Source organism: Ammospiza nelsoni, chromosome 3 (genome assembly GCF_027579445.1).
Source record: "Ammospiza nelsoni isolate bAmmNel1 chromosome 3, bAmmNel1.pri, whole genome shotgun sequence".
NCBI classification, from domain to species: domain Eukaryota; kingdom Metazoa; phylum Chordata; class Aves; order Passeriformes; family Passerellidae; genus Ammospiza; species Ammospiza nelsoni.
In genome coordinates, this window is record NC_080635.1 from 15,715,079 (window position 1) to 15,732,780 (window position 17,702).

At 45.1% G+C, this 17,702-nt stretch overlaps 1 protein-coding gene across 1 annotated transcript in view; it reads left to right on the plus strand.

Annotated features, from left to right (window-relative positions):
• Window positions 1–17,360, plus strand: part of SLC1A4 (solute carrier family 1 member 4) — a 33,784-nt gene extending 16,424 nt beyond the window's left edge. Inside the window, exons 5-8 of the mRNA XM_059469693.1 lie at window positions 2,391–2,624; window positions 3,811–4,005; window positions 5,402–5,536; window positions 7,741–17,360. Of these exons, the coding sequence (XP_059325676.1) occupies window positions 2,391–2,624; window positions 3,811–4,005; window positions 5,402–5,536; window positions 7,741–7,975 (799 nt within the window). The 3' untranslated portion in view covers window positions 7,976–17,360. The remainder of the gene's footprint in view (window positions 1–2,390; window positions 2,625–3,810; window positions 4,006–5,401; window positions 5,537–7,740) is intronic.
• Window positions 17,361–17,702: the final 342 nt, after the last annotated feature.

Consider the following 17,702-nt stretch of genomic DNA (forward strand, 5'->3'; position numbering starts at 1 on the left):
CTTGATTCCTTGGAGTCTGGAAAAGTTTATGGGCTGACTGGTGCTCTGATCAATCCCACAAAGCTTTTGATGCCAAAAAAAAGTCTCTTAGTTAGGAGCTGGAGCACACTAAACTTTCTCATTAGGCAAGAAACCAGCTTTGGAGGAGGCAGGCACCTCTAGAGAGTGGTTCAGGCCACCTAAGCTGGGGTAGGAGCAGCCTCCTGGCTGGGTTTTCCATCAGGTGGGATAAGCCTGGGCCTCAGAGCAGTATCATGGCTGTCCTTGGTAGCTCTGTGGAGTTAGGCTGCTCCTCTGAAACCAACAGTACTAACACCTCACATACAAACCTTAAAATATTCATATTCATAAAGATAGCTAGCAAACAAATTAACAGTGGGACATTTCTCACTCCCTTTCCAAAGCTGATGAAAAAGCTGTAAATATACCTAATGTATTAAATGTATTTTTAAATGCATATATTAAATGTATACTTAAACATCTTTCTTTCTTCCTTCATTCTGCATTTTTCATTCCTACTGTTTTTCTCTCCCTAAGAAGTAGAAGGGTTTTAACAAAATACCTGATTTTACACAGGCAGATCTCTGTGTTAGTTGGTATCATAAGGGATTGAAAAATTCAGTCTCCAAGCAGCTTAAGCTTTTTGCTCTTGAGTGTAATTCCTTGGACACTGAATACTGATAAGAGGCAGTTCATGCATTCAGCTTATTACAGTGCTAGCACTTCAAGCCAATCAGTTAGTATGTAATCCTTTATTTTGTGGATTATAGGGACCACTGCTGACCCTTAACAGTGAAACCCTTACTTGTTCTCTTTCCTTCTTTAAGGCTTTGTGTAGTCCTGGTATTTGTTCAAAATCTGTAAAGCTGCATGTGCTTCCCAGGGGATACCTTGAAATGGTGAAACCACACTACCAGCAGCAAAGGCAGCTTGAGCTCATATCTGGTCCTGTTCAACAGCCACTCTTGTGTTTTAGCAGCACTTACTTGGGTCTCAGCTTTCAGTTCTTTCCTCTCCAGCCTCCCTCTTCAAGGGGAGGAATTCAGTGTTCAGAGCAGTGCAGGACCAGGGCTCAGCTGGATCTGGCTAATCAGGCTCCTCAGAAACACAGTTCAAAGGCAGAATTGCAGAGGCTCAGTGGGGGATGTTCCACAGGCTCCCCTAGAGATTTGGTCAAGGGAGGACAGAGGATGCTCACATGGATCTGGGATATAGGGAAATGCTCTCTGCATGGAACAGAGGAGCTGCAGAAGCACTGAGGGAGAGGCAGGCCAGGAAAAACTGAGTGATTTGAGCTGCCTTAAGGCTTGCCCACCTTTCCAGACCTTTGCATGCTTAACCAAACCTTCTGAAGTTTGTCCTGATTCCACAAATCAGCTTCTCTGAACATGGGCATTGGATTTTTTATTCCTGAGATGTACAGGTAAATCTTTTTTAGTCACACATTTTCCTGGGGCAGGATTTTAGGGAGCTGGGTGGTCTTTCCGTATTTCTTAATCTTAGAAGAAAGGGATGAAGTGTGGACAGCATCAGCAGGGGTACTCAGACACAAACACCCCAGTAGAGCTTAGGAAGGAGCAGGGCCTGGCCTGCAGTGATTCACACAGTGTGTTTAGAACTGCTGTGCTGTTGGTGCAAGGGCAGTTCAGTCTTTTCAGGGCTACTGGGACCAGAGGTGTGGCTGTAGCCTGCAGGTGGCCCTTCCCCTGGAGCAGCTCCACGTGTTCTTTACAAAGGAAACTTCAAACAAATGCTGACGTGGCATGTTTCTAGATAGGAGGCATGGATGTGGCTTGGGGGAAGCTCTGGGAGCCTGATCATTTAACTTAGTCCTTTTTAGGCAAATAGCAGAGTTAATTGCTGTCTTTGGCACATACATCAGCAGCCTTTAGCTGAGCTCTCTGGTATGTGCACAGCTTTTTCTTAACCTCCACAGAGCTGGCACCCAGTGTGTCTGTGATTTTAATGACCTGACTCTGTAACTCCTGCTGGCAGTTTCTGCATGTCTGAAACCCAACTCTTTGACCCCTCTCTGTACTCCAGTGATGTGATGTTGCTCCCTTCCCTCCTCTCCTCATTGGTGTCTTGTCCTGGAGGCTCCTGGCAGCATTTCTGCTTCCCACTCACCTTCCCTTTGGCATTCTCCTTGCCCTGTCTCTGAGGGCATCAGTGAACAGACCTTTTAAAATTTAACTGCTTACCATCCACCAAACAAGAGTCATAGAAAAGCCTTCCAAATTTGCCTAACCCGAGTGTGTGGTGAATAAAGAACTACCCTTCAGTAGGGGCAGCAGATTGTTTAGGGGAATATTATCTCCAGGACAGAAAGTGTTGTGTTTTCCAAGGCTTGTTGTTTTTACTTAATGATAGCCAATATTTCATTTACACAGGTATGTACCTATTGGCATTATGTTCCTAGTTGGGAGCAAGATTGTGGAAATGGAAGATATTGTGCTTCTGGTGACCAGTCTGGGAAAATACATCTTTGCCTCTATCCTGGGTCACGTCATCCACGGAGGAATCATTCTGCCGCTTATTTATTTTGCAGCCACACGGCAAAATCCATATAGTTTTCTCTTAGGACTTATCACACCACTTGCCACTGCCTTTGCCACTTGCTCCAGGTGGGTTTCTGTGCCACTTCTGAGACTGTAGCCTGGGTATGTTTGTCACCCTAAACTGGCTGTATCCAGTTTTACTTTTAGGTGTGACTATTGTTCCTGAGGTTGCAGAGTCTTCTGAGCACAGAGATGCTCACTGCTGTCATCAGCCTGCCACACAGCACGTGCTGGTTATCAGCTGTTGAAAAGAATTCCTCAAATATTGAGGCCATAGCATGATGCTTAGTTGGAAATATCTTGGGAGGAAAAAAATAATTTCTTTAAATGATCCTGCCAGCTGTCCTTTCAATTTTACTGAAGTGAGGATCAGTAGTGAGTGACTTTGTCCTCAGAAGTTTACTTTTTAAGTTCGGAAGGACCTGGAACAAATTTAGACTAATTTTGTAGGAGCAAAGCAGACTTGCTTGTTAGTGTAAAGGCATTTAACATTATTTATTTCAAAGATCTGGCCTGATCAGCTTTTATTTGTTATAAACAAATGATTGAGTGTGTCACTTACACTTTTCTCAGGTAGAAACACCTGATCAGATGACATATTATATAAAATCATTCCAGGTCATCCCCAAAAGCAGTCGCATGTCTGCTGATGGAGCTGAAATACTATTTATAAACTCTCTCCTTCTGCATAGTAGGAGAGGGTTTATGAATAAAACCATCTAATTTATAATGCAAGGAGTAAATCCAAGAGTGGTGTTTTATTTTTAATTATTTTTCTGTTCATTTGGGAAGGTACTAATACAGCATTAACAGAGATTGCTGTTGCATCTGTTGTGTTTATATTATCATAGAATCATACAGTGGTTTGGCTTGGAAGGAATTTCAAAGATCATCTAGTTCCAACCTCCCCTGCTATATTTGCATCTGTTACTGCATGTTTGTAGTTTGAGACTTGTTCATTCTACAGCCATGTAATGCTGCATACTGTGTAAAGTCATGAGTTCTTGCTTCTGGGAGATTAAAGTCCTTATCAGCTCTTTCTGGATGAAAGCAGATTATTAAATACCTCTGCTCAAAGCTCAACCAGGAGGGTCCCTCATTGCCATCATGCCAGAGAGGGACTGTAAAATGGCATTGTTGCCTTGACTGCAGTCCTGTGTGCAGCATGCCAGCAACATGGAAGCCATGGGACAGTGATGGGGCTTTCAGAACACCCTGGTGCTCTGTTTCATTTCTCCTGCTCTGTTTCCAGCTCAGCCACACTCCCATCCATGATCAAGTGTATCGAGGAGAACAACGGGGTTGACAAGAGGATCAGCAGGTTTATCCTTCCCATTGGAGCCACTGTAAACATGGATGGAGCTGCTATTTTCCAGTGCATGGCAGCTGTGTTCATTGCTCAGCTGAATAATGTCGACCTCAACCCTGGGCAGATCTTCACAATTCTGTAAGTTGCTTGCAGCCACATTCTTCTGGCCCCCAGACACATTCAAGCTGTGGTCTCTCCATTAATAGCTAACAGTTAGCATTCCACATCTCTGACCTAAAGCTTACAAACTGCTATGTAACATAATTATAGGGTGATTAAAGGATGGAGTCTTTAAACCTTTACAAGATTTGCCAGAGTCTCGATTTAATGAAAGGTGGAACCTGGGAGGGGTAATTGAATTCTGAAACAGTCTTTGAGCTGTTTAAAGCTCTTTCTCACATGAAATTCCTCTCCTTCCTTAAGCATCTCACTCCTTCATCCTTCAGTCACCATTAGGCTGGGTAATTGAGCCATTCTGCACTGCCCAGAAAGCAGCCCCTGACTCCCCCTCTGAATGTCTTAGAAAATTCTCCTGCCAGCTCCTTGGTTCCTTATGCATGAATTTTGTACTAAAGACTCTGTTCCTGTTTATCTCTGTTCTTCCTGCCATCACATTGCTGGCTTTCCTGATCAGATCTCTTGTTGTTCCCCTCCTAATGCTTTGCTCCGTTATCCCCTCCACCTCCCCAGTCCTACCTCCTTCTCTAAGACTCTCTCCCTTCTATGCCTGGAATATCCTCCAATGCCCCATATCCCATGAAGTGTCATTATCTTCATTTCTCTCCTCAAAATCCCTTAAATGAGGATGCTACAAGCAGTTCTGTAAACTCCTCACTGTGCCAAGCAACCACAGCTGCATCCACCACATGCCTCCTAGGGCTGGTTCCTGGCATTTTTCACCCTTCCTGGCCAGGTTTTATTTTCTTTTTGATTATGTTTCCCAGTATGTTGTTTGTCTATTTAAGGCAGGGCTGGAACACTGGGGTTTTTTTTTTGGGTGGGTAGCCAATTTAGCTTTTCAGGTACTCTCAGTGAATCAGGTGTAAGACAGGTCTGAGGATGATGCAGTGATAGCCCAAGGAGAGCTCAGTTGCAGACATGTTCACACAAAAAGATGTGGTGAGCACAGGCACTGCAGGTTTCCAGCTCTTGCTTTAGGGTCTGTGTTGGGATGCAAACAAGACACAGAGAAGGTGCTGTGCCCGCATGGCAGAGTTTGCCTTTGTACACGTGGGGTCAGGAGCTGTAAGTCCCCCAGCATGCTGGAGCTGGGAGTGTTAGTGAGGCAGCAGGATACAGCTGTGTTGGTTGTTTCTTATCCTGAGAAGGCAGTCCTGGTGCTGACCCCAGAGCCATCGCCACGGTAACTGCTGTGGATCCCTGCTGAGCAGGAAGGGGTTTGCCTGGGAAGGGAACGCTGGTAGTGTCCCATGCTGGAGCGTTTGTTTACAGCTCCCATGGTGGGAAGCAGATGGCAGAGTGCAGCAGAGGAGAGCTGGGAGCCCCCTAACCAGGCATGGACGTGTCTTTGCAGCGTGACGGCCACGGCGTCCAGCGTGGGAGCGGCCGGCGTCCCTGCCGGAGGCGTCCTCACCATCGCCATCATCCTCGAGGCCATCGGGCTGCCCACCAACGACCTGTCCCTCATCCTGGCTGTGGACTGGATCGTGTGAGTACTGCAGGCCCCACCTATCTGCTCTTGGGAGGCATGGAAACATGAATTACACAATGGCTAAGGCTGGGAAAAAAGGTTCAGATTTTGTCAATATAGCACTACACACCGTGCTCCCCATTAAGCCATGTCATGGGGACTCCACCACTTCCATAGGCAGTCTGTTCAAATGATTTACAGTTCTTCGCATTAAAAGATTTTCATAGTATCAAATCTAAATCTCCTCTGGTGCAATTTGAGGCCATTTCCTCTCATCCTGTCACTTGTTACATGGGAAAAGAGTGACACCCACATCACTACAGCATCCTTGTAGCATGCTTAGCTGGAAATGTGGTCAAAGTACAGAGTATAACCCCGTAGAAAGTAAGACCCTATGGGACAGGTAACTTGTGATGGAGAATGGAAAAGCAGTCAGTCCCATTTAAAGCAGTCAGTATGCTGAAATCCCTCTTCAGCTTTTTTATTCAGCCTTTGTAGAAATGTATTTCTTCTTGGCTTCAGTTCCTATTAGAATGGCTGCTAAAACTCCATTTAGAATGTGTTGATATTGCTGGAAATTAATTGGATGCTAGAAGGGCAGGGGAGGATAAAGGAAATGAGTTTGAACATCACTTGTGGAAAACTTCCTTAGTCATGTGTGGGAAGCAGTTTCCATCAGAAGCTCTTGTCAGCTATTGTTTGAACTTTTTTAATAGTTTCAAGACTGGTCAAAGTACCAGCACAAGTGTCATAGAGGGGTGCTGTCCATTGGCAGGGCAGGGACACAGAGGGTTTGTGACACCTGGGACTGCCCTGGGCACTGTCATGGCTGGAACACACTGCTGAGTGTCACAAGTTTAGCAGGCAGTATTACCACCTTTCCTTTCCATCTTCAGGGAAGGAGGTTAGAGGTCAGTATGGGTCAAGTGATCTGAATCCTGCTTAGGTAGTTTGTTTCCATTTGGTGAGTTATTGGGCAGCTCCTGGTTTGGACTGCATGTAATGCCTCAGCATTGCTTTTTGGAAACACCAGCCTCTCTGTGCAGGTGGTGCATTCCCACAGCAGATGTGGAAATTAGGATGCCTGAGGACACCGTTGAATTTCAGAGACTGGGGAATGTGGCAGCTGTATTACCTTCCCTTCCCACACAGCACACATCTGTGGAGCTTGTTCCTACAGCTTCCTTAGGGTCATCACACTCTTTCTTACTGTAACCTCTTGGGGATCAGCCACCTCCAGAGGACAGGAGAGACAGGCAAATCACTGGCTAGCCCTTTTTATCCTGTCTTCCTAAGGAGCTGCAGTAGTGGCTGGGTGTTCCACACCTATACTTGCAAGTGCTTTGAGGTAAGAGTGAAAAACTTGCCCATCCTTTCACTCTGGGCTGCTCTCAGCCTGTGTTGTCCTGGTTGCCTCCCTTTTAAAATAGGTAGCATCCCTCTGTGGTCAGCAGTGTTCTAGTCAAGGAGCTCAGCCTTGTAACAAAAGGGGAAAAGAGGCAGGAAGGAGTCCCATGTCTTGTTTAAATGCCAGCTGTTTAATTACCAGAGAGGACCACAATTACAATTTGAGCCTCTGGTAAAGTTAGGCTGCAGAATGACTAGCAAGTCTCAAAAGCCACATGAGAACATTGTTCATCTTTATGACTCGTAAATCTCTTCCATTACACCCTGGCACACGAGTTTTGTGTTATAGGACCAAAAATTAGGGCAGGTGCCATGGGGAACAAATGCAGAGAACACAAGTCATTCTGCCTGCTTTTGGAAGGATCCCTTAAGTAGGTGCTTGGATTAAGATACCAGTCACAGTAGTTAAAAAAGAGAGCTGGGTGTTCTGAGTCACTTACTGGATAAGCCTGAAGTAAGTTCCTTCTCTGAACGTGCATTTGAAAAATGCTGGCCTGCAGAAAGGGAAGAGGAAGGAGGTGACCTGTGAAAAGCAGGATGCCTGAGAAAGAGCAGTGCCAGTGCTGCAACTCACAGAGAGACCAGAACCAGCTGATAGTAAGTTTGACTGACCTTAAACCTGCTCTGGTGCACATTTTTAGTTCTGAAATAGAGATGATGCTTCTGTGGAAAAGACCTGTAATAACTGCATCTCCCTTGTCTGGTTCCACTGATGTTTGTGGTTTGGCAGGGGTGAATCAGCACCCCTTATTGTGTTACAACTCTCTTAAAACTAAAACCCTGCTGCTTTGGTTTTTGTTTCTGATCTTCACCAGGGACCGAACCACCACAGTTGTGAATGTGGAAGGGGATGCCCTGGGAGCGGGCATCCTTAATTACCTGAATGAAAAAGACAAGAAAGAGAGAGAGCAGGAGCTCAAGGAAGTCACCGTAGAAGCAGTTGCTAACAGCAAGTCTGAAGCAGAAACGTCACCCTTGGTAACCCACCAAAACCCAGTCTCCAACACAAGCAGCACAGCAGACCCTGAATCCAAGGAATCAGTATTGTGAACTCGAGGCGGTCCAGGGACTTGGCAACGCACCCAGACCTTTGCAGTGCGACCTGGGGCTGGATGGCTCTTGGAAGTGCTCAGTTCCAGTCTGCTTTGAAATATGCTGGCCTGGGGAAGGGGAGGGAGGTGGGGTGGGCAGAGGAGGGGTGTTGAGGAGGAGCACTCGCTTTATAATAGTATTTTGATAGTTTATGTGTGTACATGTATGCGTGTTGCGCTGCACACTTGTGTACATGTACGTGAGAACTGCCATCGAGGCTCCTGGTGTAACAAGACTTCCATTAGTGAAGGCTCAGATGGGTTGAAGATAGGGAGGTAGACAAACCCAGTATATGCTTATTGTAGGGAAAAATTTTTGCTGCTGTTTGAATGGAGTAGCAGTCTAAAAACTCCAGAGTGGGTGAAAATGTTGCTTAAATTTGTTTTCCAGCCTGGAAACACTTACCAACCATTACAGCCATGATATGAAGCAACATTTTTCTCCCACTCCCCTTCCTCTCATGTTCTCCGATCCATTAAAAACCTTAAATATGTCCTTAAAACTAGTTGTTTTCTATTTTTAAGTTTTTTTGTTTCATACCTAAATTAATAGCTTATTGGGACTTGTTTCATTCTCTCTCTACCTTGCAGCTCATAGCAGCTTTCCTTGTTTAGTAACTCCCAAACTGTGGGACCAAACAGAGGAGATCTTCATGCAGATCAAGGATTGGTTTCCTCCTTTCTTCTAACAAAGCTGTTAAGGAAAAAATCCAGAGGAAGAACAAATTTTGTTAAAGCAATCCCTTTGGAGCTGAAAAAAATGTAGAGCCTGTTCCAGCATTAGTATGTCTGAAAGAGGCTTCCCTGTTACAACATCCATAAATCCAAAAGTCAGTTCCCTTCATGAAAACACACATGATTCTCTGTTAGCACGCCCTGTCCTGCTTATGTTTATTTAATGGGTCAATCAAAACAACTTTAGTCATGCTCTCTTTCAGCAAAATTGAATAGGGGAAGAAAAATTCTGAACACACATCATGTGAGAACTGATGACAGGCAACTCTGAGTCTTGGCTTGAAAGGGGAAGAGAAGAGGTGAGTTTATGACCCCAGTGATCTCTGTGTGGGAGCTGGCTACCTGTTCCTGCTAGGAGTTTGGTCTTGCCATAAATGTTTTTCTGGCAGCAGTTTACTTGTACTAATTCTGGGTGGTGCTGGGCCAGGATAATGCTTTCATGGCAGGTGGTAACCTTTGCTTGAAGCTCGCTGAAATGCTTCTGGATTCTTACTCCTCCTTTTTGCCTTTACTTTGTCCTTCCTGAATTTACATCCCAAACCTGAACAAAGTCTGGCAAACTCATTACAAAGATCCTGTTGCTTTATCTTGGCTCTTTGGATGCTAATAGTTAGAAAATTATAACTACACATGCCAAGATTTGCCTGGACTTGTGATGTTTTCCCTTGGCTACTGCAACAAGAGATTACATACTGTCCATCTCCACACTGTTAATTCAGCAATATATATTTACACTTAGCTTTGATATAACATAATGCTGAAGTCTCCCTTTTACTGTTTCCTTTCTTACTTCAGAGGAATCTATCTTGGAAAGATATCAGTGCTAGGAAGAGGCAACTCCACTTCCATAGCAGCAGCTGCCTTCCTTTGCAAAGCATCCCTCCTGGTAGAGGGACACAATGGATTTTGCAGGAGGACACTCAGAGTGAGATGTGGCCACCCCTGAGGGAGAGCACTGTGAGTGTGTCATGACTGGCTGGTTAATCCAGGCACTGCAGCCATGCAGACAATCCAAGTAGGAAGGGATTAGTCAGCCCTCTGGGAAACTGCAGGTGGAGTTTCTTCTTAACCAATTTATTTGTAACCATGTCCACAAAATTTGGTCATTCCTTGGCTCACCTTCAAAATGGAAGGAGACAAACACAGTTCTGTAGGGATGTCTTTTGCCCAGCAGATCAACTTTGCATTTCTTCCTGTTAGAATCATCCCAACTTCTTTCAACTCAGGAAACCAAAAGCACATTTTTAGGTCTAAGTATCTCTTTGAAATATCTGAGAACCCCAGATCTCTTTGAAATATCTGCACCAGAACCCCAAATACTTTGATTTTAAAATAGTATATGGATGTCTCAAGGAAGCTGAAAATCTTGACTGTCTCCTGTGGGCTGGGTTCTGTAGTTTAATTTTGTCCCTCATCAGACATTTAGCTCCTGTGCTTTGTGAGACCCCCTGGAATACTGTGCACAGTTCTGGTGTTCCCAGCACAAGAAGGACATGGAGCTGTCAGAGCAAGTCCAGATGAGGGCCACAGAGAGCATGGGAGCACACCCCCTGCAATGACAGGCTGACAGGGTTGTTCAGCCCAGAGAACCTTCCAGTATCTGAAGGGGGCCTACAGAGAAGGGCTTTGTCAGGAACTGTAGTGGTAGCACAAGGACCAATGGATACAAACTGCAAGAGATGAAATTTGGTGGGATACCGGAACAGGTTGCCCAGGGAGGTTGTAGATGTCCCAACCCTGACAGTGCTCAAAGCCAGGCTGGATAAGGCCTTGAGTAACCTGGTCTAGTGGGAGCTGTCCCTGCACATCTCAGGGGGATTGTGACTGGATGATCTATAAGGTCCTTTCCAGCCCTTTAACATTCTGTGGTTCTGTGCTGCTCTCTCTCACTGTGACACATGCAGCTAGGATCAGCACATGAGGGCAGTACTAACCTGACAGTTCACCATTTCAGAGAAGAAATCACAATTTTAATTTTTTTCACCCCAAAGATGTTGTTGCCCACAGGAAGAAGTACTGCCCTGGGCAAACCCAAGGGCTGGGCTTCCTTGCAAGGCACTACTTTGCCATATGATCCTTCTTCCCTACGGTGCTGCAGCTGGAGCTTGCTTCATCCTTGTAGCAGTGTGCCATGGGCTGTGGTACATTGTTCCTGACAGGGGACCCCAGGAAATGGAGGATTGAAGCAAATCCCCCAGGATTAGTATTTTCCAATAGCAATGCAGAAGTTCAGTCTTCACTGAATGCCTCTCCCAGTCCCCACTATGGGTCGCCCTGTTCTGCATGGATGTGAATGTCTAGTCCCATGTAAAGCTTGTTAGAGCAGTTGGATTTAAGGAGGTCAAATCATTCTCATAGCAGGAATTTAATCAAGGAAATCTGATATTAATTTTCTTGGAGACAGGTATCATAAGATTTATATGAACCATGAGTATTCAGCTCTTAACCTGCCTGATCTGTAGTCTTACAGAAGCCTTACTTAAAAATGTGCCAGGTCTTTTGTTGTTTGTGCACAACAAGAAGGATCTATGGAAGCAGTAGTGCTGGATAATTACTGCTTGTCAGAACATCTTCTTGGTCATTTTTTTAATCATTTGTGTCAAAATTTACATTTCTTGTTTTTCTGTGATGTTCCCATTCCTCACGATAGCCATGATGCATTCTAGAACTCTCTACCTGGATTGTTTTCTTAAGGTAGGAATATGAAAGGTCCATTATTGCACTCTCTGAGACTGTAAAAAATGTGATGCATTCCAACAACTGCCACTGTAATGATGTGGATCCTGGTGGTAAGCCTGATGAGATAGAAGACTTGCCATTTGCTCCAAGTGGTCAGGGTCTTCAGGCTGCTGGGAGAAAAATGAAAGGGCAGTTGGGGGATGTCCATTTGAGATGCTGTTCCTGACCTGCAGTGTAATGTGTTACCCTGGGAGGTTCCTGTTCCAGGAGGCTGTGAGCTGAGAAGGTGCTCAGGAGCCTTGTGGGTGCAGCCAGGGGTACCTGCTCTGCTCTGCTCTCACCCAGGCACTCCACTATCTGGTGCCAGTGTGGTACTTAACTCCAGTGTCTCTTGTCTGGACATATATTTCTGTCCTCATGGCATAACTGTAAATCGGAAACCTTTAGTCAGTTGCTTTTTTTTTTTTTTAAGAGGAAATAAATTCCATATTGAAAACACTATTTTCAGAAAACACTATTTTCTATTGTTTTTTGTTGTTTTGGTTTTTTTCTGGAAGGTACAAGTTCTCTCCTCAGCTCATGTCCTACCCTCTAGTACAGGAATTGCTTTTTGAGAGAAAGTTATGGAAATTACATGGTGTGTTTCTTGGGTGTCCTGTGCAAGGCCAGGAGTTGGCCTCGATGATCCTCATGGGTCCCTTCCAACTATGAAATATTCTATAAAATATTGAACAGTCTGCAAGCCTTTTTTTTCACTGAAGTTTCTTTGACCATTTTGCACCATCTTTTATTTCTTCTCTAGGACTGACTTTTCACTCCATGCTTTATTTATCACTGCCTCATCTCGTCCTGTTTCCTGGGATACCCTATGTTCTTTTTATGTTTCAGTGGCTCAGGAATAAAGGGGAGAGTGGACAGAGTTTTGAGGGCTCCAGTTTGCATTCTGCCTTGCTCCAGTTCTGGCCTCAGCAGAGGTTTGTGAGCCTTGGTAATGTAGAGTTGCTCTGAGAGTGCCAAGCAGTCTCTGTCTCTCATATTGAGAAAGGTGCTTGTTCTGTGCTGTGAAATGTGGCTGTGGATGCCTGAAAAACTTCAGTGAGCAGTGGAAGATGCCAGGACTTGACTGCTTGTGGGGTATTTTCAGTAAAGATCTGGTATTCCAAAGAACTGGGCTTTAGCTGAGTCTCGGTGTTGGTAATTGCTCTACAAGGCTGGGTAATTGCAAACCCCTTCAACCCTTGCTGGGAATGTCTCTGCAGTCAGGATGGCTTTTGTGTTGAGAACAGACCAGAGCCAATCCCAGGGCTTCCCCTGGCAGGATGTGACAGATGGGACAGTGTCCCTCAGGTAGAACAGAGATGTGGAGCCAGCCAAAGCACCACATGGGCTGGTGAAACAATCTCTGCTTTGTCTTTGCTGGGCAGCCCTGAGGAGGCCATGGCCCTGAGGTGGTGAGAGACTGGGGGGAGGCTGTGAGGGGCAGGCTTTCCTGGTGCTTGCTGTGTTCCCTGGGCATTTGCTGTGACCAGTGCCAGATACGGACCTGACCCAGTGTCACCATTCCTGTTCTCCTATGGTTCCTCCTTATTTTGCAGCAAGAACAATGAAATCTGAGGTGTTTACACAGTTCCTCTTTCAGGCAAGTCAGAGTCCCTGTCATCTCTGTGACTGACCACCCAGCCATATTTTGTAGGTTGTGTCCTCAAGAGCTTGCAAAAGGGCCAAAATCAGCACCTCTTGTGCAAAGATTTGCAGCATTGGTCAACAGTCTGGGCTAAATCTTCACTCTGGTCCTTTGCTAGCACAGAGCATTTCTGCAGCCACTGTAAAGCATCATCCTGTTGGAAATGATAATTTTTTAATCCTGACTCGCCCACAGGCAGTGAGCAGTGGGCCTCAGGTACCAAGTCAAAAGACCAAAATACAAACTCTCACCAAAGAAAAATTGTTGCATCCTCACTGATTTTAACAGAGCCTTGGCAGTCCATAATGACAGAGCTGCCTGTAGTGACTGATCTGGTGACAGATGAACAGCACAGAATTAGGCAGGTTGCATAAGTCCTATACCTGTGCTTCCTTTTCTGTAAATTAGGTTTTCAGATACTTAGATGTCTCTCACAGGCCATAGTGTGGAAGATAGTGAGTTGCAATATTTGGAAAGCACTCGACACAGAGCAGTAAGTCTTGAAGAATAATGAACTTTTCAAACATTTTAAAGGAATCAAGTAATGAAATTATGCAGAGTTGCACTGTGCTAGAGAAGGAATGACTGATGGAAAAGAGATCAGGTGGATGCATTTGCTGGGCTAGTTTGGGGAGAGCTGGTGTCAGTGTGAGCTGCAGTTCAGAAAGGGGATGTGACTTAGTCAAGGACAACACAGTGCCCTGTTCTATCTGCCTCCTTCCATCTCCACCTGACATGCCATGAAAGCTTAGGCTCAGGTAAATTAACAGACATCACCATGGATTCAACATCTAAATTGGGAGTCTTGACAGCTTAATTCCTGACTAGTTTCAGTGGGAGAAAGCTTTTCAACTCAAAGAACAAGTTGTCTTGTTGTCAGTACGGGTGACAAAGGTGGAGAAAAAGAAGGAAGAGCTGGAAGGCTGCAGAGGCACAGGGTAAGCAAGAGGATACAGAAGCATTTTTTCCTTGGCATTTTGATATGGACAGGATCAAAGAGGCTGCAGGCATTTGTCTGGCACGTAGCAGAGACAATGCAAATCCCTGCCTGCTGCTTGGGTGGGGTTGCAGGGAGAGGCAGGAGTGCTGAAGTGTCCGAAATGCAGCAAGGCAGCATGCAGAGGGCCAGCATGGAGCTCTGATAAGCTGCTGCTGGCTGCTGGCCATGACCAGAGGAACAGCAGTGCAGTTCTGGATCAGGGATTGACCCACATTCCTCCTTGCAGGATAGCTAGGACAAATGCTCCTCAGAGAAATGCATGGAGACCATTATTCTCCAAGGACAAAGACCAACTTGTTATCTATGGGAGCATATTGATGAAAGCCATGCTCACTTGCTGCCTCAGTTTTCTGGCAGGAGGAAAAAGGATCATTTGACAAATGATCTAAAACTTCTTCCAGACTTTGGGAAACACATTGAGACAGTTGCCTCTGAATATTTCAACTCTGACAATAAGTGATCCAGAGCCTTATTTGGCTCACGAAGGTCTTCACATCTGAGCACTGTCTTGGGAAGTTAATGTTAACACAGAATTCATACTCTGCATGGGGTCCTTACAGGAATTTGTGACCAGCAGGCATCAGTTCACATCTGCACAAGTGAATGAATACAGAAAAAGGTGAAAGAACTCTCTCTTGAGTCACATGAAGAGTTGCCAAGCTGGCTAGGAGCAGACTGAGTCCCCAAGCCGGGTTCATTGTTAGCTAACAACTATCACCTCCTTAAAAGAATCCGCATCTGAGGGCTTATAAATATATTTGACTCTGTACAGAGATTTTAATAGGAGAGGAAAAAAAAATCTTTCATTCAAGAGTTCACAGGGTGGTTACTTATCAAATTATATCTCAGTGTCAGCAGATGCATCATCCTTAACAGTTGTGAAATCTCATTTGGATTTAACCTCAGATCTTGGTGCCAGCAGGAGGTGAGGACTGTGGACATTTCAGCTGGCCCACAGCTTTTATGTAAAATCTTGCTCAAGAAGCATTTATACTTGTCTCCCAAGGCCACAGATATTGCTTGCAAGGCAAGCAGGGCTACCAACAGGAACCAGTATGAGGAAATGGATTTTGAGCCGGCTCTGTTGTAATGCAAAGTTAACAGTGTGGTTTTAAGCCACAGAGACCAAGAAATTTGGTCTTGGATGTTCCTTAGGATAGTTTTCACTTGCTCCTTCTGGTAAAACAACACTGAGAAAGCAATGCTCTTCCTTGCCAAGCATGTATTTAGTAATTGAAACTAAACTGCACGTGGCATGTGCGTGCAACTTAATTGCAGTTACATGTTACAGAAGGAAATTACTAAGGGAACTCTTCTCTCAAGGAACTGTTTACAATATCTGAATCCCCCAGATTACATTCCCACAGGAAAAGTTGTGCTTAACCATAAAAAATACTCTAGATCTTAACTGGTTTGGATTGTAGCTTTTTTTAGAACCAGAAGGAATGCCGCAAAGAGGACAGTCCAGGGCCTTCACTGATGTGCATTGATGTAATTTCCTGAGTTTTCTGTGGTTTCTGGATTTCTGATGGAGATACCTCTGTAGCAGCATTAGATGAATAGTCTGGGCCTTTTAACATGATCATGATCAACAAGCAACAGCAAAGCAATGTTTTTAAAGCAATCTTTCTTGGCTGTAACTAAAGGCATTTTACATGCTCAGAGTATTCTTATGATGTGGTGCCTCTAATAAAAAAGTGTTTTCCTTGTGGTCGGTGTTGAAGCAGAAGGAAACTTCCTCATGTTTTGTTCAGTTTGCCTTCTCTGTATCCCTCCTGCAGAGTCTGTTTGCTCCTTGGAGTCTGCCCAGATCCCAGCAGGATCAGGCTCCTATAGTACATAGATCAAACTTAAAGATATTTTGGCCCCATCTGAGGCCATGGACTGTTTCCTGTCCTGTTGGGAGGGGACAAAGACATGTTTTCAGCTTTGGAGAGTGTCTGACTGAACAAACCTTGCTTCATTAAGGCAATACCTTAATGACATTTTACACTTAATTAGTCAAATAATTGTGACCAAGGTGGCCCAGCTGTCACTGCCTCCCTGCTCTACTCCACAACAGATGCTCTGTTGACTTGTCTTCCCTGAAGGCCACTGTGGGAAGACATCATGTGTTTCACACGTGTTTCACTTCATGGTGTGTTTGCCATCCATGAGAATTCCATTCTTTTAAGGACACAATCTTATTTAGACTTCCATAGTTCCTATCCTGGCTGCACTCTTGTAAGGCTGTGCTGTATGGGATGGAGACCATGTGTAGCACTGCAAATAGCTGAGCAAACCTCTGCTCCTGAACGGCTTCTTGGTTACAGCAGACTGAGACTGACTCACTCACGCTTTGTGAGGGTGAAGACTTTGATTAGATTTTGATTAATCCCTCAGATTCAGGGATAGCAGGACCACCCCTGCACATGAGGAGTCCCCTTCTGCCTTATTATCCTTAAAGGTGCCTTGTCCTGGCTCCCTTCAGGACAAATTCCAAGTTGCTGTTTGGCTTTCAAATATAACTATGCACCAAAGCTGAAAGACTCCATTATCCCTGGAGACAGGAGGGAGAATGGGATATCCTGGTGTGAGACAAGGAAAATGGTTTTCTTTTCTTTATCCTGCGAGCTCTGGCAGCAATCCTGAGGTGTGTATGTGTGTGTGTGCTTTTATTTCTACCTGAACACAAATTGCTCTGATTAGGAGGAAGGATTATTGTATTTTTATATGCTAAACAGTTTGATTAATTACTTTAATAAAGAGAAAGATGAACTCTGAAATTCACTGCCATCCACTCCAGTACAATCCAGAATCACTGATACAAACGTATCTGCCTTGTGCTTAGAATAACCACTCCTTTGAAGAGGTGTTTGTGCCATGTGGGTGTGTTGATCCTTGTGCCCATCAGTAGCTGTTCCTCTTTCAAAGCTGTGGGTTTCTCCCTTGTGACTCTGTATCAGCCTTTCCACTGTCTGCCAGGAACAGATGTCCGTGCACAGATGCAAAGACGAGACCGTACCGCTGTGTTGGGAGTGTGGGACCCTGGGGCAGATGTTCCAGATGTTTCTTGTGTGCTTTACCCTTTGGAGTAAGGACTCCCTGCCTACCTGGGAGCAACCAGTCCTGTGGCTCAGGTTGGAGTGGTTGTATTAGGAGGGTGACACAATGGCATATTCTCTTTTTCCCTTCTCTCATGGAAATGTATATTTGTTCTCTGTTTGTGTAGCTTCTCAGTCTAAAATAAAAACCACCCCAACAGAATTCATGTTTCCATCTTTGTTTGGAGGAGACCTGGCCTTTTAGTTGGATCAGCTTTGCAGAGGCAGTGGGACATCGTGCTGGATCAGGCTGTGCCACCTGAGGAAAGGCTCCTTTGGAAATGGCCCTACATGGGAATGGTGCAGTTTGGTGTTTGGTTCTGCTTTCCCAGACCCTGCCCATTGCTGGCATGCTGGTGTCACTGATTGCCAGCATTTAACCCTTTCCCTGCTGGCATTTCTCCAAGCCCTCTGCACAGGTGCTGGGCTGTAAAGGGTCTTTGGGAGAGCTAGATTAGCAGTTATGCAGTGGTGGGGTGGAAGGGCTGACAGACACACCTGCTGC